The 25,318-nt window shown below is 43.7% G+C and overlaps 2 protein-coding genes across 2 annotated transcripts in view; one reads left to right on the forward strand and one right to left on the reverse strand.

The window, feature by feature from the left end:
* The window catches only part of LOC308309192 (bridge-like lipid transfer protein family member 3B), a gene marked incomplete at its 3' end in the record, with an annotated part of 115,509 nt that extends 103,024 nt beyond the window's left edge, over window positions 1-12,485 (reverse strand). The window contains 1 exon segment of the mRNA XM_080754682.1: window positions 12,116-12,485. Within this exon segment, the coding sequence (XP_080610808.1) occupies window positions 12,116-12,159 (44 nt within the window). The 5' untranslated portion in view covers window positions 12,160-12,485.
* Window positions 12,486-18,563: 6,078 nt separating this feature from the next.
* On the forward strand, window positions 18,564-23,742 carry ckap4 (cytoskeleton associated protein 4). Its single transcript, XM_080754811.1, has 2 exons — window positions 18,564-18,977; window positions 22,163-23,742. Exons 1-2 carry the CDS (start codon window positions 18,627-18,629, stop codon window positions 23,342-23,344), a joined length of 1,533 nt encoding a protein of 510 aa, XP_080610937.1. The 5' UTR covers window positions 18,564-18,626; the 3' UTR covers window positions 23,345-23,742.
* The last annotated feature ends 1,576 nt before the right edge of the window (window positions 23,743-25,318 follow it).

The raw sequence follows: 25,318 nt of genomic DNA on the forward strand, positions 1-25,318 counted from the left end.
CCGTTTGGTTCAGTGTGGGATGAACAGTCAATCGACTACGCTTTTGAAACAGAGTCAGACGGACCTGCTCGCTACTTTATCTTCAGCGCCATTATGAAGAAGAAGTAATCTAATTTTGTGGATTTAATGGAATGGAATTCTCCCAGTTAGTGTTCTGTCACGGGTTTAGCCCTTCATTGTACTTCTCGCTGCCGACAGCCCGCCACGTTGTCTGCAGGCCGAGCAAGGACCCACCAGATAGCGTACTGTACGTCTGCGGCTGGGGATGGGACGATATGAAAATCATACAGGGGTTGACACTAGAGATGGACCGATTGCAAAATTCTTGGCCGATACCGATCCGCCGGTTTTATGAAGGTCTGACCTGCCAAAACCGATTTTTCCAATACCGATTTCTTTAGCTAAGAACTAGAAAAATCACAGACAATATCCAGTCTAATATGACCGTCTGGACTAGGCAGGAGGAAAGCAGGTGACACGTGACACATGCTTTTTTTCTCCTTTTTGGAGATCTGTATTCTGTAGGCTGCCACCAAGTAGACTGGCTGCTACTTGCTAATGTTTACTTTAGTCACAGGACCAGAGCATCATGCTGTGCAGTGCCATAGACACAATTGGCATAAAACCGATATTTATGTCCCGGCCGGTTTTATATGATACCTGCCGATTTTTGATATTGGCCGATACCGATGTCCATCCCTAGTTGACACTAAGGTCTCAGAGGCGCTTGCCCGTCGGGCAAGTACAGGTCAATTTCTACTTGCCCAAAGGTCATTCCCACTTGCCCGAAAAGTAAATTGTCCATTATAAAATGATAGTAAAGATTTTAATTACCGCTCAATTTAACACTTTCTTTACTGGGCTGTGCGAAAACGTCATACCTCAGAGAGGTATGTCGTTGGTGGTCTGCCTGTCATCCCACAGACACACACAAAAAAAAACAGATAGATACCTACAAATCCAAATGCCAAATACCTACAGTACATACTACATAGCTATGATTTAATATTATGTCTATGGTTTCACACTTGTTATTTCATATGTTTAAGTGTAGCAACAGTAAAAACAGAACATTATAGGTAAACGGCACTCTTATTTTACATTCCACAGACCAGAAGACAGAGCGCTCTGGCCATGTTCAGGTGTTTAGACAGATATCTGGTGTTGTGTTTATAGACGGTTGCGTCCCCTCTCAAATGAGCACTTCCCCGGTCAGGTAACCTGAAAGCAAACTTCACCTGCCCTAATGTTTTATTTACCTGCCGGGGGGGCAGGTGGGCAAGCCTTAGTGTCAATGCCTGTCATATCACGATTATTGTGACCGATTTACGATATTATCGTGGTAATCAAAATAGCCCCAACATCCATTATCCTGGGCGGGAACATTTGCTAAAAATAGCAGATCTGGGCGCCCGCTGGCCTACTGGTCCAGGCGCATAACACATAGGCTTTGTGTAGCCCGGTCTGTTGATGTGAGAGGAAACCTGTGTGAACACTGGGTCAACATGCCAACTTCACACAGAAACTCCCAGTCGGATTTCGACCAACTTATCTTATGCTGTATGAGTATGTGTGTATGCTAACTACTGAGCCACCAGAAGCCAGAAGAAGGAGAAGCTGTTCAGGAGTCAGGACAGGTGGAGGTCTGTGTGGACCCACTGTAGAAGGTTGTGGAGAGGACTTATCTCTTGTCACATCCCATCCATTTCACACAGGCAGCATTGTGTTAAGGGACAATAAGCTGACGACCCTCACAGCATAGATCGGATAATTAGTTGGGACCCTGCTTGTGTTTGGTCAGGGGGGATCCTCCAACTCAGACTGTGATGGATGAATGGTTGGAGCCTAGATCTGTAACTGGCTGTGAATTAGGAGGCCTATACATTTAACATAAGAACTTAATTAACATGAGGTCAAGGTGTCATGCGTCCCTGGTATAAAATGTGACCACAGTCACCATAAATGTCACCAAAAAATGTGATCAATTTCAGCTGAACAAAACCTCAATCGAAACATCCTTGGTTTTCGCACCAAACATTAGGACAATAATGTGCCAGCCCTTTACAGTAAATCAACTTAGTAACAGTTTCTCTCCTATTTCTCCTTTTCTACACGTTTAGTCATTATGTCACTTCCCTCTTCCCATGATGTGTTCCTGTCACTGCCACCTCTAGTTATTGGTGTGGTGGAGGGTGGAGATCACCTCCAGGCATTGACACTAAGGCTTGCCCACCTGCCCCCCCCCCCCGGCAGGTACATAAAACTTTAGGGCAGGTTAAGTTTGTTTTCAGGTTGCCCGACCGGGCAAGTGCTCATTTGAGAGGGTGACGAACCGTCTATAAACACAACACCAGATATCTGTCTAAACACCTGAACGTGGCCAGAGCACTCTGTCTTCTGGTCTGTGGAATGTCAAATAAGAGCACTGTTCACCAATAAATTATGTTCTGTTTTTACTGTTGCTACACTTAAAAATATAAAATAACAAGTGTGAAACCATATACTTATTTAATCATAGCGTAGGTATTTGGAAGTATTGAGGTACAGACAGTATGACATTTTACAATGGACAATTTACTTTTCTGGCAAGTGTGCATGACCCTTGTGCAAGTAGAACATGACCTGTACTTGCCCGACGGGCAAGTGCCTCTGAGACCTTAGTGTCAACCCCTGCCCTCTCCTCTCAGATACACGCGATGTAGGGATGGGACAACATGATGACTTCAACAACTTGCCGACCCACACACACAACCATAGGACACATAAGATGCAGCTTCTTCCATTCATCCTGCACAGAACGCACACCCTACAGGCAGCCAGTCAAAGTTACCAGCTCTGATTATTATTAAAATCTCCGTCACCACTGAATACTATCAATGGAAGAGAAGACCCATTGCTGCTACATTGCCGGACAATTAGAGATCTCATCTATAGATCGCGTGGAAGGTAATTGCTAGAATGGCAGCGAGAACAGCCGCAAATAAACCTACGCCTACTGCGTTGCAATCCATGCCACAACTCCAAAATGAATGGTTCAGCAATGCAGGTTCTTTTTAAACTGCAATTGTTTCCAGTCAGTTTTAACTTTGAGTACAGAGAAGTATTCTACAAGCTGGGAGTTTGTCCTCAAGTCTCTAGTTGAGCGAAGCGTTTTTGAGACTGACTTGAGTTTAACTGTTCAGTTATCCATTAACTAATTTGGACATCTCACTCTCATTATATAAAAGAAAGAACCCATAAAGACTTCAGTCAGATTCACCAAGGCAGTGTTTAACATGTAACAATGTTCTTCACAGCGCACACTAGATTTACAGATAGATAGATAGATAGATACCTTTATTATCCCAAGGGGGAAAATTTGTTGCCCAGAGGCAGCACAGCAGTATAAGGTTATTTACAAAGTTACAGAGAAGTATGAAAAAGATAAAAAGAAAAAACAAGAACAGAGTACAGTAAGTACAGTAAGAGCAAGGTACAACAGGAAAGGGAACGAATAATATAACGACTATCAAAAAATAATACAGTGCCCAAATCAAAGTGACCATACAGTCAATGCTAGTTAGTGCAACAAGTATCTCTACATCATGTCAAACACAAGCAGAAATACTAAAAGAAAATGACTAACACAACCTAATAGTGCAGTGTCCAAAGGTCAGAGCGATAAAAACAACTAGCAAAAAAGAATAAAAATAAACAAGAAAGGGTGATGCGGCAAGACGCACAAAAACACACCCTCCCTGGAAGGTCCTTAGAGGTCAAAGTCAGTGCAGATATAGTTCCAGTAAGGAAAAAATTTACACTTCAAATTAAACCTATATCAAGTTATGGGGTGGCAAGTTTGGCTTTGACAAGCGGTGACTCAAAAGGTTTGATCTCCGGCACAGACAGGAGGGTGGCTGCCTGGCATTACGGTGCCCACCCAACAGTTCCTTTGAGCAAGTCACTGAACCCTAAAGAACACTCTAGACTGGTTGTCCCCACTGATGTAATGCATGGGTGTAGGACTGTGTGTGTGTGTGTGTGGATCTTGTAAATTATTCACGATAAAGTGATTCTTCTTCATCTACTGCAGTGGTTCTCAACCTGTGGCTCGAAACCTAATGTGCAACATTGTTTTCTCACTCAACAGTAAACTAACCACCATACAGAAAGTTTAAGAGACAATTTAAGGACTTTTTAATACTTCTAAAATGAAAAATTAAACAAATTGTCAAATAATTGTGTATTTTCACAAATTGTGAAAATAGCTGATCTACATGCTCACAACGCCTCGCGAACCGTGTTATACAAAATGAATATGATTATTTTGAGGGTTGTGGCCTGAAAAGTTTGAGAACCACTGGTGTAGAAGACTGTGTGTGCATCTTGTAAATTATTCACGATAAAGTGTGTCTTCTTCATCTCTACTGTACTGTGAAATGCTGACATCGCCTGGCAGTAACAATAGTATAGGATTAAACAACTCAAGTCAAGCTTTATTAGTTACTGGAAGAAAGATTGTGAACTACAGTAGGCCACGCCTAGCCTGGTCGTTTACTAGGCTAGGCCACGCCTGTGCTAGCGGTCGTGTCACCTTGTCAATAATGTCCTGGCTTAACCCCCCCCCCCCCCCCCTCCCCTCCCCCCCTCAGCAGTCGTGGCATACCACCAGGGCTGTAGCCGGCTTAATCGCTCCCAGGCCCATTCCCGTAACACGAGAACGGGCTACGGGAGATGGTGATAATCTTTCATATTATCGTCGTTGTCGGGTGGAAACCTTGTATGTCCAAAACCGTTTGTTTTGTATTTATCATTTCAAAAATGATTTAAACTAATCAAAACAGCCGATCTACAAGCACACAACGCCTCACGGTGCGAGGCGTTGTGTGCTTGTAGATCGGCTGTTTTCACTACTTTTGTGCGACGGCCTTGTATGATGAAACAGGGCTTTGCTTTGCGAATAAAATGTCCAAATTCGAAACTTGGAGAAGCGAGGATTCTGCCCGACAGTGAGGATATGGAAGGGGTCCGGTCACTCTGTACGTTCTCAACACGTTTTATCAAGCAGCGCACACTGCAGCCTGCCCTGCTCCCTGGAGATGTCAGGATGCCAACGCGGCTACAATAAATCCACTGGACTGCTGCGCCGTGGGTCTGGTGAGGTGACATCAGATTACAACTCAGCCAGCAGTCATTCACACTTAACTCTTAATCTAGTCATTACAGAGTCTGGAGGGAGGGGAGGGTGGTGGGAGGCAGGGTACTTGGAAGTTCAAGTCAGATCCAGTTATCCATCACTTTAGCCATAGCTTGTTGGTAAGGCTGCACACTGGCGGGTTGAGAAGCCCTCCTCCAATAGATTAAATTAATCTACCGCACTGTTTAACACTGGCTTGGGACCCATTTGTGGGTCGCAGATAGATTTGTTTATGTTTTTTGTTTCCTACATTTAGAGAAAAAGAAACGTATTTTGTTTCCATGAATTAAAAAACAAAAGTATTTCAGTACTTTCATGAAGAAATCAAAGAAAAATCTAAGAAATTCCATAAATTAGAACACAAATGTTTAAGAAGTAGAGAAAATAGCCGATCTACAAGCTCACAACGCGGTGCGAAGCGACGGGTTGTGAGCTTGTAGATCTACTATTTTCACTATTTTGGATCCCAGGCAAACGAATTTCTCTTTTGGGTCTCGAGCTAAAAGGTTTGGGAACCACCTGATCTACTGTGTGTGTGTGTGCGTGTGTGTGCGTGCGTGCGTGTGTACGTGCGTGCGTGCGTGCGTGCGTGCGTGCCATGTTACTACTACTCAAATATATTTCTTATATTTCATAAATGCCAAGATAAGAATGTTATTTAGAAAACATGTTATTTAGAAACAGATGCTAGGTTTGATGTGTTCTGGTATCTGGTAACCTATTTGCTTTGTAGCACTTAACTGTTGCTTTTTTCTCCACTCTACTTACAACTGAACACTCACCCTATCGCTCCTAGACTAGGGTTCAAGCTATTTACTCTGAACTTGTTCTTTGTAAGTCACTCTGGATCAAATCTGCTCTTATCTCCTTAATAGTACATTCCTGTGGACGAGTGGATGGATAGCTAGCTGATCAAGTCATTCTAACAGCAAAAACATACTAATACCAAGAAAGTGGATATGGCCCTAGTTCTTAGATCTTTATTCTTTATCAATCTTTATATCAATTTGTTGAATTGACATCAACAAACAAGTGTTTAGGGCAAACAATGTTCTGGTTTTCTATCAGGGTAAAGGCCTGTCCATACTTTCTTCGAAACGTTTCAGTGGAAAGGTCCGGTTCGACTACAAAATTTGCACGTCGGAAAGTCGCCACTCCCCGATCATTTCTGAGGTTTCGGAAATACTATTGATGACCTCACACCGCGGCCATATTGGATCACATGACCACTGGTGGCAGCCTGCATTACAAACCATTGTAAAGAATAGAGCGATGGTCACACCATCATATTAACTATTTGTTGTTAGATTTTGGGGATGTTGATGTTGTCATCTGCCCATTTGTCGATTTGGTCAAAAGAAATTGGTTGAACAGAACTCATATTTTGGAACCATCGCTCCATTGTTCACAATGGTTTGTAATGCAGGCTGCCACCCCATGTCAGGGATTGACACTAAGGCTTGCCCACCTGCCCCCGGCAGGTAAATGAAACTTTCGGGCAGGTGAAGTTTGCTTTCAGGTTGCCCGACCGGGCAAGTGCTCATTTGAGAGCAAACGCAACCGTCTATAAACACGACACCAGATATCTGTCTAAACACCTGAACGTGGCCAGAGTGCTCTGTCTTCTGGTCTGTGGAATGTAAAATAATAGCACTGTTTACCTATAATGTGCTGTTTTTACTGTTGCTACACTTAATAATGTAAAATAAATAATGTGAAACCATAGACATGCAGAATGTAATCATAGCTATGTAGATATATCATAGCTATGTAGATATTTGGATTTGGAAGTATTGAAGTACAGTATGACTTTTTTTATCGCACAGCCCCAGACAGTAAAGAAATAAGTGTTAAATTGAGCGTTAATTAAAATCTTACCTATCATTTTATAATGGACGATTTACTTTTCGGGCAAGTGGGCGTGACCTTTGGGCAAGTAGAACATGACCTGTACTTGCCCGACGGGCAAGTGCCTCAGAGACCTTAGTGTCAACCCCTGCATGTGGTCATGTGATCCAAGATGCGGTGTGAATAATGCGGTGTGAATAAGGTTAATGACTCGGCCTTAACACTTTGACAGCCGTATGGAGATGCCCATATTAAATCCGTAATATACCGGACATCATCTGTACTCAAATTAGCCGACCGTAATTTTCCGTACTAGGTCATTAAAAATGAAATAAGTGATAATGATCGAAAAAAAAAAAAAAAAAAACGATCGCTAGCCCTTCTCTGTCTCACCACCGGTCTAACCAATGCGCATGAACTGGAAGTGCTTTTGATCGCTTCCGGGGCAGATTAGCCTTCTAGCCATTGACTTACTGTGTGGACGTTAGCGCTAGCATAGCCGTTGTCCTAGCGGCTAGGCTAATGAAAATTATTCTGTGGATTCTTCATATGGAGATGATCACATGCGCCCACATCGATGCACACGGATCGTGCACGCGAAACGCACAGGGAGAAGATGCCTCGGCCAAAACCGCCACTGTGGTGAGATTACAACGGGGATCGTGATGGGGATGGGGGGATGGAGATTACATGATATTGCGCTGATGGGTCTTGTAAAATGAATGCTGTTCAGATCATAATATAATAATAGAAATTTCACGGCTAATCTACCAACAAGCCATTCTATTTCGGCTGCCGAAGTGTTAATAGTTGTTTCCAATTAAGGAGATACAGTAGGGATTTCCCTTCTATAAGGTATAACGTAATAGGTGTATCCTATTAGGGTCCCAAATTGGTATTTGAAAATGTATTCAAGTGTCGTTTTAAAAATGTGTTTCTTTTGCTCCATCTCCAATTAATGTTTTATGCAAATAACTTTCAACTGCCTGCCTAAAACCTACTGTCCGCAAGGGGATGGAAAAAACACGGGGTAACTTCTCTCTGTAACATGACGTCTCTCTCTCGCTCTCTGTGTGTGTGTGTGTGTGTGTGTGTGTGTGTGTGTGTGTGTGTGTGTGTGTGTGTGTGTGTGTGTGTAGTGTAACAGGACACTGACGGGGCTGGCCTTGGGCCAGGGTCCAGTCGATATTGGAGCCTGCTGGTAACAAGGACACACACACACCACATTATGGAGTCACCCATGGAGCTACCTGAGTCCATTCCACTGTCAAACACCTCACTGACGCATGCCCGGTAAAGGTAAACAGTAAACAAACGCACACAAACTAATCTGAAATATCCTCTTTGTTTCTTATAATATGACAGTAAGCTTTGGACACGTTAAACTAAGATGTCTGTTTGGGTGAAGATAACATGATGAGCGTTTAATTCATGTTTGGCCTTTAATAGAATGATCAAAAATAAAGAAACCCAACAATCCGTTTTTCATACTGACACAGGTTACATCCTCCTCCTGAAACAACACAAACTAAAAAAAGCACCATTGCAAAGGGCCAACCGAGTCATCGGCGACTGCTGAGTCAATGAACTGTAAAAGTCAAATGCGTTGTGTCATGCTGGCTCTGTTCAGCAGGCCCCAGACTACACACACACAGACTACACACACAGACTACACACACACAGACTACACACACAGACTACACACACAGACTACACACACACAGACTACACACACAGACTACACACACAGACTACACACACAGACTACACACACAGACTACACACACAGACTACACACACACAGACTACACACACAGACTACACACACAGACTACACACACACAGACTACACACACAGACTACACACACAGACTACACACACAGACTACACACACACAGACTACACACACAGACTACACACACAGACTACACACACAGACTACACACACACAGACTACACACACAGACTACACACACAGACTACACACACACAGACTACACACACACAGACTACACAGCTCTCAGAGCAGCAGGGGTGTGTTGAAACACACAACAGAGCCTGCAGTTGTGTAAGCACACCGGACGGAGCGTGTTTGTTTCAGTGACCTAGCCAACATTGGACAGCATCCCATAATATGGCTGCTGCAGATGTCTCTGCTGTGAAAGCTACAGTTAAAGTTACGTATTATACCCGTCAGCCAACTGACCAGAGCGTCTACATTTAAATTATTAACAACACAATGACAAATCCTCTAGTCGAAAGGAGCACATTCTCTGACGGTCTGCTTTGACATGCTGACATCAGCGCTGATGTTAACCATGACATCACTACGCTCGAACGGACGCGCACATAGGTCCGCCTCCTCGGTGGATGCTGGACCAATCGGGCTGACGCAGAGTCGCAGACCAGGTCATACTTGACAAGGCTATGGGGGACAGATGACATCATCACTACCATTGGACAATTTCCTGCTACTGTTGACACTGCTGGTGCTGACGGCATGCATACTCACGTGCAGAGGAGCCTGCAGCCTACTGGCATAGATACGCACACACACAACACACACACACACACACACACACACACACACACACACACACACACACACACACACACACACACACACACACACACACACACACACACACACACACACACACACACACACACACACACACACACACACACACACACACACACACACACACACACACACAGGCCTGTGTTGTAGGACAATGAAGGACATGACACGTATAGGCTGTGTGTCTATGGCAGAGTGCGAAACTTGGCTGTGTCTCACAGCATGAAGGACAAAGCGCTTTTAAACGTTGCCTTTGTGCTGCAAATGAATCACTATTCATAGCCGGCCAAGGGGCATCTCTTTTTCACAAAGGACCTCTGAAGAAAACCCTTTTCACAGGATCAGTTGTGCACTTTTCCTTTTCGGGACGGGAAGGCAAGTCACAGCCGCCCCGTTTGTCTGCCTATAGTACGGGACGGGTGAACTCTTCACCGGTTACTGCACCTGCGAGAAGTAATATAATACAAAGTGTCGGTGTTCCTTTCTAGTGTTGCCAGCAACGAGAACGTTTCAAAGGTTAGACGTTGCAACGGCACCGCTATCATCGTGTGTCATTTCAAAATCCGCTCTCATGCCAGAACAGAATTGTCCACGGAAGGACTTACGCCATCACTCCAAAAGGAAGAGGGAAACGCTTACTGTTGCAAGCTCTAGGAAATATTAAGTATTCAGTTCAAAGTCCTCGGGGAAGGACACATCAAGGGAGGAAATGAATAATGCATGTAAAGTGGGTAGAGTTGTACAGTACGCTGTCCATAATAACACCGGTAGAGATACAAGTACCAACTAAGCACACGTCTATAAATCAAGGTGCGAGCTTGACAGAGAGAACGCCACGCTGCTCTTTAGGTTCCAACACTTGTCAGAGGTGGTAGACAGGTACCCACATGTAGGAGGCACACGCAGGTGCTTTGGGGGTTGTGTGTTGGAAGTAGGGTCGGGATCACCCGCGTCAATATGCCAACAGGCCGGTGTTCCGACCACCTAAACCTAACCTTAAAGGTGATACACCATGAAATTTCACTTTTCCTATTTTAAAACCTTTTTTTGGGGTCCCACTAGCACCTTCTATCCTCACAAAGTCCCATTTCTGACCGTTGTGTCTTTCTCTGGTTTTGAGAATGCTGACCTGCCGACCCACCGGTCGGTTACTCTGAGTGTACAAATGGAACAAAATATTTGGTTCCATATTTGTACACTCTCAGCGTCTACTCTGACTAAGAGTATTGTAATTGTATAGCAGACGGGAAGTCAACACACAAGCTCTGACAAGTGTGACGAAAGCTGGTTCCTGAAACGCTTCAAATGTGATGGAACCGATTCTGGTTCCTCAACGTTGGATCCGAGGTCCTGTGTACACTAGTCTTTATCACTTTGGGACAAGTCGGTAAGAGCATCTGGCCGATAATGACGCGGACAACACCACCACCCCCATAAATGTTACAACAGTCAGCAAATATACTGTTAAGTTATATTTAGCGTGAAGCAGGCTTTGCAAAGTGAGATGCACTGAGATTGTGTTTGTTTGAAATCATTCTTATTCAAACAGTCTAGACTTGTCCAACCCGTTTCTGCTTCATAAAAGCCCCTGGGTTTGCTAGCTAGGACTTGGAGCTGAGTAGTAAAAACTAAATGATAACACAGATGATGTTTCTATATTTGGACAGTCAGACAGGGTTCCTACTATTATTTGTAAGGCTTAGCTAACATAAGCCCACACTATGTGTGTGCCTGTGGTTTAATAATGTAACACAATACTTAAATGGGTAATAGACCGGTAATAGAATAACATCGTATTATTCATTTGGGATATTTATTCTTTCAGGTCCGCGGTCTGGCTTTCATTTGCAGAACAACCTGCCACAAACAACCCAACTGGAGTTCACACAGCAATACATGTGTCATTACTAGCCTTTAGACCTCGTATTTTCAATTGGATTCGGTGGCGACACTCTATTTAGACAACCATAATTCAGGTTATGATAATATAACCTGAATTGTGGCATTATCTTCACATGATACCAAGACCTATAGATTGGACTGAAGGGCGATGATAAACTATATAGCAGTGGTTCTCAAAGTGGATTCCAGGGACTCTGTGTGGGTCCCTTTAGGGGAGGTTTAAATTGACCCATAATGTCTATAACTCTGACAGAGTACAAATGGAACCAAATGAACCCGTCAGGGTTCATTTGGTTCCATTTGTACACTGTCAGAGTTAAGGGGAGCCCTTGAAATTTTAAAGTTTTGATAAACACAGCATTAAAGACAAAAGTGGATTCCAGGGACTCTGTGGGTTCCTTTAGGAGGTTAAATTGACCCATACGAGTCTCTGTAACTCTGACAGTGTACAAATGGAACCAAATGAACCCGTATGTCAGAGTTAACGGGAAGACCTCGAATAGAACGTTTGAGAAACAATGCTATATAGTATAGAATATCCAATTATCGTTTTTGTGTTAACACACCCCAACTGCCTACTCTACTGTCTTCACAGGAGAAAACTGACCTGGAAAGATGCTTCAAGATCTGTTTCTTGATCAGTCCAGCCATGGTGGATCCAGTAGAGCTGATCCGAGCCGAGCCGAGCCGAGCCGGACCGGTACCGGCTGGCTAGCTTTAATAATAAAAAAAAAAAAAGGAAAGAGAGCTAGCCTGCTTTGCTAGCTCGGGTTTGACTCAGTTCAAATCCCTGCTGTTGTGCCAGACGCTCGTCATGGTGAACGGTGTGTTGTTTGGTTGTTCCTCCTCCTTCCCCTTTTGGAAAAGACACAAAGTAAAAGGATAATAATGTCATTCTAAAAAGGCAGCTCTTTTAGGCTAGCATGCTAGGCTAGCCCCAGACACCCAGCATCTCATGACATACACACTCACACACATCCACCTTCAGACTGGAGATAACGACCAAGCTAGAGATGGGACGTTCACGATTCACGAACCAAACGAGTCTTTTGTTTGAACGGCTCTTTTGAAATGAACGATGGGATCCGGTTCGCAGTACAAGGGAGCCGTTCCTTTCTAATGAACGGTGGTGGAAAAAGTGCTAACATGTTTTACTTTTAAGCAAAAGTGTTGATGCTGCAAACCTGCAGAAATTCTTTACTGTCATGAAACTGTACCTTTTCCAATGCAAACTTCTAATAAAGTCTTCAATCATCAATCAATCAAACTCTGCCACAATTAAAAAAGTAGGCTACTTAAATGAATTAACCAATAATAGAAAGTACTCATTATGCTCATTATGTGCCAGAATGTGTTTTTCAAATAATAACATGTGGAAAAATCATTTGAAAATAGCAGATCTACAAGCTCACAGTGTGTCGCATTGTGAGCTTGTAGATCGGCTATTTTCAAATGGCTGAAATCATGTAAATATATATAGCCTAGGGTTGAGGTGGGTAATGTATGTTTTGTAATAAGAATCTACAAAGTAACTGATAAATAACTAAAGTTTCAAATAAATGTAGTGGAGTAAAAGTAGTCTACAATATTTGGATCCGAGATGAAGTAATTGTATGACAATTTAATGTAAACCAAAATGGGTTTAAGTGATTTGTAATTATAATCAAAATCTACAAAGTGATTGAATTAACAGTCTTCTGAACGCGTGATTCCTAAACCCACCAGGATTTAGTTAAGACCCGCCTGAACGGCTCTTAGAAAGGAACGGATCGCAGAGATCCGGATCACTTCAGACTGGAGGTACGCAGCAACAACAACACGGACAGCACCACCACCTGGACGGGACAACACCACCCCATAGGCCGGAGGCACCGGGCCGGTGTCGTCGCGCTGTGTGATTGGTTAGTTGGTTCAGTTGCCATGGTGACATGGCTAGTTCGTCAAGAGCAGTGGTTGGGTTTCCCAAGCAGTGGGTCGAGACACGTTTTGTGCGTCACGGACCGAATTTTAGTGGGTCACAGTGACTCGAGTAAAAATACAAAATTATTTTCCTACATAAAAAAAAGCTAAAGAAAAAAGAAAATAATTGTATACATTTAAAAAACTTAACAAAGCTAAAGAAATTCCATGAATATAACAAAATATAAGTAAGAATCTTTATTAAGACTTAGTTTTTAATTGTAATTAATACATATTATTTCCAAGACACTGAAAATGTATCTTGCTGATGGATTTAATTTAAGAATGTATGTTGTATTGCACAAACAATGAATGAATTAATTCATTAATATAAATAAATAAATGAATTCACTCGTAAAGGTTGCAGGAACAGCGTGACATGTCCCTCTGGGCCATGGGAATGCCTTTAAGGGCGGGGCTTAAAATGACAAGTCATTTCACCCTGTAAAGAGCTTTTCATCAGGCTCGATGGAAAATGACTGACTGAGCAAGAAGTTCCCTCAATAAAAGTAATAATTAGGGCAATAATAATAAGGGTAATAATAATAATAATAATAATGATGATAATGATCATAATAAATAAATAATCCGGTATAGCCCTATATCCCTGTTTTTCTCTAGTATTGTCTTCACTGAAGCCTTCGTGATTATTCTCTAATATCTCTTACTCTTATCCTCAATGAAAAGGAAATCATCTCGATCAGACTAGCCTACTATAATCTAGGCTATACAAAGGAATAGCATAACTGGAGTTGGACTCACTCACTGACTGTGCTGTGAAGTGAGCATGATGATCCTGTGCTGAGCTGTGCTATTTGATTTTGATTTGAAACATTTATTGGAGGATTAAACACTTGAGATGCAGCATCTCGTCGACTTCCAGAGTGTCCTCAGGCTCAACACACAAACAATGACATGATACAATCACATAACAATCACAATACATTGACAAAACATATAAGGGCTCTCACATGCACCATCCCAGACCATTCTACATCTGTTACACATCATCAAAAGATAATAATGATAAAAGTAAAAATGAAAAAATAAACTGTCCAAATAAAAAACAGGAACAGTTGCATTTAAGTGAATCAAACAAAGACATTTTGAAAACAGCAAATGAGGTAATTGATCTAATTGCAATAGGTAAATTATTCCAGTCATCATCACACTACTAGGCTGACTCGCATCGGTCCTTGGCTTGTGGTCCACATGAGCTGTCCTTCAGTGACATCTAGTGGCCAAGTCGAGCAACGAAACGTGTACATCTACAATAACTATTTTCCAGATGTGCTAAGAGTTTCAGTTAGTTCAGTTGGTGCAGTTTGTTCATGTGTTAATGGCATGGAGGAGGGAGAAACACTGTCTGCAGTACTGTTTGACTGTTTCTCACTGAAAAGGATCATTACATCATCAAAATATCTCACTTTTGGATGCAAATTATACATCACTCAAAAATTGATATTGATTGATTGAATACTTTATTAGTCAGTAATGTAAACAGCATGAGGTGAAGTCAGACATTAAGGCCAAAAGGATGACACAAAAAAGTCCTGGGGACTTGTTTCCATTGTGGTCCATATGTATGCTATGTTCAATTCATCAACATAGCATACACAATAACACAACAATACGTTATCAACTAATACAAAACACTATTATGTACAAAGGAATGACACTTCCTTTCTATGGGGAAATTGCATTTAGCCTTCCTCCCCTTGTGGTCTCCTGATGGATGGTTTTTCAGGCTAGCTTTGAAAGAATCCAGTCATTTACATGTTTTAATGGATGGTGTCAGGGCATTCCTCGTCTTGGTGTCAGAGTCATTTTCCCATGTCTGTTCTATATTTGGGTAGTAGCAGAAGATCATTGTCTCTCCCTCTCAGGGACGTGCTGGCCATTGGGAAAAGCGGGACAACTCCCGAAAGGCCGGTTCATTCCCGGGCCGGTCCAGGATCCATTCCATTAGGAAAAAATCTAATAAAATGTCGTCCTTTGTTCCATTTTGGGGGCTGGGCGGCCAACAAAGTAAATCGTCACTGTCGGGCAGAAACCTTGTATCTCCAAGTTTCAATTTTGTACATTTTTTCGCAAAGCAAAGCCCTGCTTCATCATACTAGGCCGTCGCACAAAAGTAGTGAAAACAGCAGATCTACAAGCACACAACGCCTCGCGGTGCGAGGCGTTGTGTGCTTGTAGATCAGCTGTTTTCACTACTTTAAATCATTTTTAAAATGATAAATACAAAACAAACGGTTTTGGACATACAAGGTTTCCACTCGACAACAACGAAATATAACTCATGTACAGTAATTGGCCCACTGGCTTGTCACTTGTCATGATCTGAAATGGCAAATCTTTGAGTAGCAGCAGCGCTATGGAGAGAGATCTCTCTCTATAGCGTGCAATGAGGGCCTCTCCAACTCTTTTTCCCGGGCTGAATCAGGGGCCCAGCACGTCCCTGCTCCCTCTAGTAGTGGGTGTCACTCACTATGGAGAAGTATAGTTAGTCATGTATGAGGGTATTGAGGGCTCTCCCTTTGACTATCTTAAATACCAAACCAAATAATTGCTTAACCCTGTCTTCTACCCGGAGCCACCCCAGACAAGCAAATTGAATTTTAGATGGGTCGGTCATTATAGGCTGAGAAGCAAGTGGTATGTTTGTTTTCGGGAGGTTTGAAGCTTAGTTTTTAGTGGCATTGAGATGTTGGAGAAGTTGACCAAGAGGTGCGCTTGGTAACATGTCCTTGTTTCGAACTCCCTTTGGTCCGACCACCTAAACCTAACCTTAACCCTAACCCTAACCTCAGTAAAACTATAACGCTGGTGAATGCTAACCTGGTGAATTTTAACCTGTTCGGACCAGCGGGAGTTCGAACCACGGGGCAGTCCCCAATCCCCATCCAGGTATAGAGTCTTGAGAGCACTTTTGTTGACAAAAGAGGACATTCTGTCCAAAAATCGTGTTCTTTGATTGACTTACCTCACTTTTGATGCAAAATCGTTTTACTGTCAGTTTGTTGTCAAACTATTTGCCTTTATTACACCACTGGAAATGAAGGAAAACAACGTTGCTACTAAGGTAGTGTCAGTGTAATTTGTGACCCTAGAAGAGATTATAAGATAAAACAAATACCTAAAACACATTAAACAAAACATTCAGAGAATTCTGTTGCATCTAAACAAAGTGTAAACTTATCTTATCCAACTGTTGAAGGAATTTCAATAGGCCTGCATGTTATATCTTCCTTAACTTAGGCCTAATGCTCAACAATTTGTTTGTTTTATATGGTATGACGTGTATCTGTTATATATTCAAAATGATTGTGTATTGTTTCTTCTTGTCCTATATTTTATACTTGTTTGTTAAATGCCATTATGTTATCGCCATAAAATAAATACAATATATTTTTATATAATAATAATTAAAAACGAAATAGTTAAAACACTGGATTCTTAGGGGGAAAGAATATGTTTTCTTCATCAGTAGGCCTATAATAGTTTTCTTGGAATTATTTAATAATAGTAGCCTAATAATAATAATACACTTTGATAGGCTATTACTTTTTAGAAACAAGATTAAAAAAAAGTTCTCAAAGAAATGAAACATCAAAAACGTGATCAAGAAAGAGTGCTTTGATAATAAAACGGCAATGAGGGGATAAACTGTGAGAGCTAGAGAAGAAAAGTAAGCCTAAAGGGCAGGACTTTTAGCTCTATTCAGTCAAGGGCGTCACACTAAATTCTGGGCCCTGGGTACAAGGATTCACTGCAGGCTCCCCATGAATGTTAACTATTGAAAAATAGCAGATATACAAGCTCACAGCGCGGCACCGAGTGCCGCGCTGCGAGCTTGTAGATCTGCTATTTTTGAGAAATTGTGAAAAAGTGTGCAAGAAACCCATGTTTCCATGTCAGTGATGCTCAAACCTTTTCATGTGAAGGACCCCCAAAATGATATGAATTTGGCCACGGACCCCCATCTCAAAATATTTAGTTCCAGGGACCCCCCCCGGAAGCAAAATTTGAGTTACAAATGTCGGCTTAAAAAAATACATATTCAAAGATTTGCACACATTTTCACGACTTTTCAAAAAATAGCAGATCTACGGCATCTGCTATTTTTCAATAGCTAAAGTTACTAGGGCCCCTCCACCTTGGGCCCCGGTAACTCAGTCACACTTTCCTACCCCTTGTGACGCCCCTGTATTCACTATTCAGTCTGACATGGTGCCTCCATGGAGCAGCGCTGCTGCCACGTATGAAGGGAGGAGCAGTCAGAGAATACAGAGGAAAACACAATCCCTCCCCTCCTCCTCCTCCTCTAGTTTACCCAAAATGTAGGCTACTTGCTGCTTAGTGCTTGCATTGCAAACACTCACATTACATTACATAATGATCATGTTCCTTTTTCCCACCAATTAAATGTATTGTTCATACTTACCGGTGTTATTAAGAACTTAGAATTGTGTAGAGTAGACTTTTGGGGGAATTATCGTGCAGTGGACGTGCATGACAATGAATGTTCCAGCAGCCAGCGAGTGACGGGTGTTTAAAGTTAAAGAAGAATGACGATAATCAATAAAGAAAACGTTTTTCACAAAGGGCTTTTTAAGCACATTGTCCTGCTGATCAAGACATCGGATGACTTTTGTAACATCACAGCCAGGGCAACACTCACTGAATGAATGGTTCCATTGCAAAGTTTAGAGCAGTGTTTCTCAAAGTGGATTTTGACTCTGTGGTTTCCTTTAGTGGGGTTTAAATTGACCCATTCAAAGTCTGTAACTCTTGACAGTGTCAGGGTTAAGGGGAAGACCTTTAGAAATGTGAAAGTTTGAGAAACAACTGGTTTAGAGTAGGCTATCGAACATGAAGTCACCATGCATGCAGCTACTAATAGTTACACCCCCATCACCATCGAGTTTAGGAACTTCCAGTTCTAGCAGCAGCAGAGACGCCCCCTCCCTCCGCCTGCATACCTCCAACTCTGTGAAAAGCGCCTGGGGAAAGACACGACGCGCTCACTGATACGTTGAATGCGCGCACGGGGACATTAGGGGGCTCTCTTTACCTAACACATCCACAGCTTATTGTCCTGTCCACTCACTGTCACACCAAAGATCCAGGAGGTCCGAGAAGTAGAGACGACAACAATGACTGCCAAGAACAGAAAGCACAGCTCCAACAACGCCGAGAAGAGCGCCTCTTCTCCGGCGGCACCCCACCACGAAGAGGTGCCCAAGATTAAAGCCCCCAAAACCAGCAACGGAGTGAGCAGCAGCGCGCCGCAGGGGGGCTCGTCCTCCTCGTCGGGCTCGTCTTCTTCCAGCTGCATCAAGCTCCTGGCGGCCGTGTGTTACATCGCTCTGATCACCGCCGCGGGCATCGCGGCCATCTATCTGCAGCAAGTGCTCGAAGAGGTGCACCAGATCACCGCCAAGAGCCAGCAGAGTGCACGGGAGAACGCGGAGCTGACGCGCAAGACGGAGAGCGTCCTGCAACAGGTATGTTGTTTGAGTGGCTCTGCGTGCGAAGCAAAGCACAAGTCAAAGCTTGGCGTTTCTAATCGCAGGTCAAGCGAGATCAGGCACGCCGTTTTTGTTTTACTGATTGCAGAGCTTGGCAAGGGCAAGGGGAGATAAGAATGCGTAAATGGGTTTACATTGGAAATCACTGGCTTTTCGTGTGTAAAGAGGAAATGGAAAACGCAGTGGCGTCAGTTCAGAAAAAGCTAAGGTATGGCAACATGACTGGTGTCTTGCGCGCGCGCGAGGGCGCGCGTGCAAGACACAGTCATGTTGCCATACCTTATAGCAACAGGCACGACGAAAAGTACATTTTATTATTCCCCCCCCCCCCCCCTGTATAAGGTATGGCAGCTGCCATAGCGTGCCATACCCAATTGACGCCTCTGCCAGGCCGGCTGTAGTAGTAGGCCTACCCACCCCCCCCCCCCCCCCCCCCCCCCCCCCCCCTCACCCATCCCACAGAAAAGCTGAGTTGGCACAACAACAAAAAAAAGTAGGCTACATTTGCAAAAGTTTCGATTTTAAAGGTATAGTATAGACTAACTATATGGGTATAGATCCATGAAATAATGGGAGCCTTTGTTTTGAAATTCAGCCCACTATACATGCATTGCTTGGTTTGATTGATTGTAGGCTACGCGTGTCCTTTTAAAAGTGAAGCCCAGCCCCTTTCTCTTTACAATTTTCATAAACGAACAAACCTCTAAAAAGAAACATTACAATCCTACGTACAGTTATAGGATAAAAACATCATAAGAAATACCAGAACATATAAGGCCTAATATGCTCACATAATGTGACTGGAATTGATTAATAAAATCATACCTCGTAAAAAAAGCTGATTGCCTTCTGAAGACCTATACTATAGCATTAGGCTATAACATCATATGTGTTGAGATTGCCTTCTATTAGGCCTATACTTCTTATAGCCTTGAATCAAGACAGTCATAATGATATGACGGTATTATCAAGGCCACTTGTGAAGCTAAAGGCCTACTTAAAATGATTTGTTCTCAATCTTTGTTCTGCATCTTGTGTATCTAGGCCTATCGATTGAATGATTCATCGATTAATTCTTTCACTGAATAATGCATTGGTGTCTCATGAATATTGTGACGTCAGACTGCATGCATTGCACGCCACAAAGTTCCAAACCAGTTTAAACTAGATGCAAAATGTTGTCCTCTACATTTTCCAAGCCTCAAGTTACCACGTACGGTAGCACTGGTTATGTAATGTCTGAGCTTTATTCACTGTGTCTTCAATGCTTCTATAAGTTTACTTTAACCTACATTAAAAATGCAAGTTAATATCTTGTATTTATGTATTCATAAATCATGTATCCTAGTGCCACTAGTGGCAGATTTAGGCCTGTTACAATTTAAACGACCTTGTCAATAGCTTTGCCGATAAAAACCTTGCTATGATATCACATTCATTTAATCCTTCACGAGCTCTCCTTTCCCCTAGCCTAGCTACTGGCCACTCACTGTATAATTGATTATTATAGAGGCAGGCTGATGGACAAAGCTCTCTTGTGAGTGAAGCCTTGGAACAAGAAGCAGTCTAGTCCAGCGGTTCTCAAATGATGTGCAGAGAAACCAGTCCAGATGTGCCTTTTGGATTTGTTTTGAAAACCACACATTATTACTGCAATATATTCAGCATATTTATTTTATTTTATTTACCATCAGTACTTTGTACTCAGTTCCCAATAGAGGCAAACTCTGTCTGTACCCTAAAATATTTTAACCACTTTCAACATGGCGTCCCTATTTTGGACATAGGCAACAATCTTAGAATGTATTTTCTTCCACGCATTTGGAAGATCTTCAAACCCACAACACATTCTGCCACGATGCGTCTTGAGCTTGGAGATATGCTATTTCTGCTGTGAATACAGGCCTGCAGTGACATTTTTATTTGTGCATGATGTGCCTTGGTCACAGAAATGTTGAAAACCACAAGTCGTAAATGTACTATGAAAACCGGCACATCTTGTCCGCGTATCTCTGTCTGTAGGTCACGCCTGACGCTGTGGTTCCCCTGAAACATCACTGTGACATCACAGGTGACATCACCTGTAGAGGTCCATATTGGGTATTCCCCAGAATTCCTTTTATGCACATATATGAAGATCCCTGATGTCATCGATATACATCACTGGCCAGATGGCCAAGACAGGGCTGGTCTGTGGGCTGGTTCAGATAGGGATCTCCATGTATGGGCATAACAGGGATTTTATGTTGTGATGTCATAGGAACCACTCTAACAGAATCCTTTTTATGCCCACAAATGGAGATCCCTGATGTCATCAATATTAAGCCATATCTAACAGGACTTCATATGGGAATGCCCATATATGGAGGAAGACAGCCCATATCTGTGTGGCTGCTTCAGACAGGGATCTCCATGTATGGGCATAAAAGGGATGTACCATATACAGTGCATGGATCTACCAGGGTACCAGGGGTCTCCATATATGGGTAACTGGTCCGATATACATCACTGGCCAGATGGCCAAGAATTGTCACGTCGCATGTCGCCCTGAGGCGTCTTACTAGTATATACAGTATAGATCAGGGGTTCCCAAACTTCTTTGTCTCAGGGCACCCCATAAATATATATTGTTTTTATATCCGAGGCACCCCTACATTATAATTGTCACTCCCAGCACCTTATATTTATAGCATATTGTTGTTGTCGGGTGGAAACCTTATTTATCATCTATAAAATGTACTAAACTAGTGAAAACAGCTGATCTACAAGCACACAACGCCTCGCATCACGAGGCGTTGTGTGCTTGTAGATCGGCTGTTTTCACTAGTTTTGTGCGACGGTCTTGTATGATGAAGCAGGGCAAAAGACATGAGGAGATACAAGGTTTCTGCCCGACAGTGACGATATTTTAGTGATTTTGTTGCGAGGAAAACGTTGAGATAATAGCCATTTTGGTTAGAACTGACTGAAAATAACGTTGTACTTAAGTTTAAAATTATACTAAATAATATTTTTTCAAGTGTCCAAATAAATTCCAAATACTATCAATTGATCTCGCGGCACCTCTGGACTGCCGTCACGGCACCCAGGGTGCCCCGTCACCCACTTTGAAAACCCCTGGTATAGATAATGTATTTATACACATGTGTCATTGTATACAGGTGGAGTCTCTGAGGAGCGTGGTGGACGGAGTGGAGTCGGTGCTGGGTGTCACACGGGTGGAGCTGGAGGCGGCCGTCAGTCGGACGAAGAAGGGCGAGGCGGAGAACCGGAGGGTGGAGGAAGCCCTCCGCCGGCTCCAGAACGACCTGCTCCGAGATCTCTCCGAGGGCATCGGCGAGGTGAAGGAGGCGCGCGAGAGGGACTTCGGCTCGCTGGAGAAGACGGTGGAGGAGCGCCTGGCCGAGCTGAGCCGCTCCATCGCCTCCAGCGTCCAGGAGTTCACCGAGGCCCAAGGCGAGGCGCAGGGGCAGCTGGCGGACCTCAAGGCTCGCCTGGCTTCGCTGGAAGACCCCGCGGATCTCAAACAGGAGCTCTCCGCCATCGTCAGCACCGTGGCCGAGCTGGCCACACACGAGGAGGCGGCCAAGGCCGAGGCCGACTCGCTCAGGGAGCAGATCGGCGCGGTGCGATCCGAGCTCCAGACCCGCAATCTGGAAGTGGCCTCTCTGTCCCAGGAAGTGGAAGCGGTGAGGTCGCTGGTGCAGGAAACCTCGGGCAGCCTGAGGGAGTCGGTGGCTGCGGCGGAGGCCAGCGTGGAGCTGGTGAAGGACAAAGCCCTGACGCTGGAGAGCGGGGTGGAACAGGCCGCCGAGGCCGTCCGTAACGTGCAGCAGGAGCTCGGCGGGGCCGCGGTGCAGGCGCAGAAAAGGTCAGACGACCTGGAGGTCAGAATCAAGACGTCGGAGGACAGCGGCGATTCACTGGCGGCGGCGGTGTCAGAACTTACCTCCAAATTGGAGTCCCTGCTTTCCAAGTACGACTCCCACGAGAGCACGCTGGCATCCCAGGACCAAACCGGAGAGAAGGCCAGGGCCGGCTTGCAGCAGCAGCTTGAAGGACTGAGGACCAGCTTAGCGGAGCTGCAGGCCAACATGGCCGCTGTGGGCGACACCCAGGCCAATCTAAGAGACTCCCTGGGCAGCCAGGTGGAGAAACTGGAGAGCAGGCTGGTGGAGGACAGCACCAAGGCAGACAGCGAGTCTCAGCACACGTCACAACAGCTTGAAAACCTCAAAAGCATGGTGGCTGGCCTGGAAAGCAAAGTGGGCAAGGTGGACAGCATTGAAACGAAGATCACCTCTATGCAGAAAGCACTGGAGTTGGTGCAGAAGAAAAAGTAATAGGAATCATTGAATGAATGTAATGTCACAACCTGTTTCCTGACACGGACAATGATGAATGCTGCAAAGTTCCCGTTTTCCAACTCAGAATTTGATAGGGACGTGCAAAAACAGTAACATCATTGTGTTGTTTCGTGTACCTTTAGAAATAGGCAGGAAGAGGAATAAGGTTCAGGTGATGTAGTTTTCATTGTCTGGGGGGGAAAAGGGAGAACTTGATTGCTGTTCTGTGAATTTTCTAACCAACACTCAATCTGCACTGTAGTTTTGCTGTTTTTCTAATGCCATTGTCTTTATGTAAGTCTTTTTTTTTCACCAAATGCCAAATACAATGAGCTCTTTTTTTGGAGCACTCCACCGTTTACTGTTTACAAAAATAAAAATAAGTGGACACAGTGCTGTAGAGCGCAGCCTCATCTGTCGACATGCACGCAATTTATGTATGTTAAATATTGTATTCTTACAGGCATCACTTTCTTTACCAAATAGCAAATAATGGACCTCTATCCGATGTTGCATTTGCAATATCTAAACTCATCACTATCATTATCAGAATATTGCCCAGGGCCACTGGGCCAGCCATATTCTTACATTTCTAAATGAGTGAATACTTTTCTCAACCCCCACCCCACTCAGTAACGGCTCATACAGTATTTCTATGTACATCTTTGTTCATCTCATGTTGTACGCTCAAACTGAGATGGTACAGATTAAATGGTTGAGACCACTCACATCAACATTTACAAAACATCTGAAGTATAATCTATTCTGGAACATCTACTGTTGTGATTTCGGTTGACCAACCATGTGTTCCCTTAAAGGCCCACTTCACCTCTGGGACAACCAGATCTTATTTTATGCAGCATGCTGCATCAATATGATGCAAAATGTCTGATAAAGTATCTGATAAAGTAGCCTAGTTGATGGTCATGGTATCAGTAATATGCTTACGCACGATTCAATACATGAGGGGCGTGCAGAGAATGTTAGAGGCTGACATTTCTAAAAGGGCCCTTTGGTGAAAATATGGAAAATAGCAGACCTCCAAGCTCACAACGCGTCGCGCTGCAACGCGTTGTGAGCTTGGAGGTCGGCTATTTTCGTTTTGGTTCTTGATACCGCACTAAACTAAGCATGAAAAAGGCAATACTGGAGATGTGGCGTAACGGCATGGATTTCTACACAGAGAGGGCAATTCTTTCAACATAAGATGCTGCATTCAAGTTCAGAAGAGTTTGGACAAGGCAATTCTCTTGAATGCTGCCTTCGGGTATGGCATGGAAAGAGGGGGCATTTGCATTTCTTTCATCATAGTAAAAACTGCATGCATGGTCTGGAGAGGGCACTTTTTACAGACTGTTAAAAGGGCAGGGGCTCAAGCCCCCTTTCATGTCTATGTGCATGGGTCATAATTCATAACATCTACCACACACAAATCCTTTTTTTTGTAGTTACAGTATTCCTGTACTCATGTCAGGTTTTAACTGAATCCCTGGTAGGACAACATTTTAATAGGCTGCTACTGCCTGCTAGCTTGGATGAGTTGTGGTGTGTTGGGGTTTGGTGATTGGCTACGAGCCTGGGCTGATTATACAGGTCTGTTCCAGGTGTTGACTTCAGAAATGCTCTTCCTGTCGCACGCCAAGGCTTTATGGGGCATTGTTTGGGGGCGGAGGGAGGGGTGGGGCCTCCACAGCAGGCAACACGTATACTTACTAGAACAAATAGAGATGCACTCATGTGTTGAATGTTCTGAATGTTCAGCAACGTTGTGTAAACACCCTGCGGACACAACGTTGGCACGCTGTCTGAGCAGGGGTGTCACACCAAATCCTGGGCCCCGGGTACAAGGGTTCACTGTGGGGCCCCCCCTGTGCTTTAACTATTGAAAAATAGCAGATATACAAGCTCACAGCGCGGCACTGAGTGCCGTGCTGCGAGCTTTGCTATTTTTGAAACAATCATGAAAATCTT

This window comes from Nannobrachium achirus (genome assembly GCF_963921795.1).
Source record: "Nannobrachium achirus genome assembly, chromosome: 23".
NCBI lineage: Eukaryota > Metazoa > Chordata > Actinopteri > Myctophiformes > Myctophidae > Nannobrachium > Nannobrachium achirus.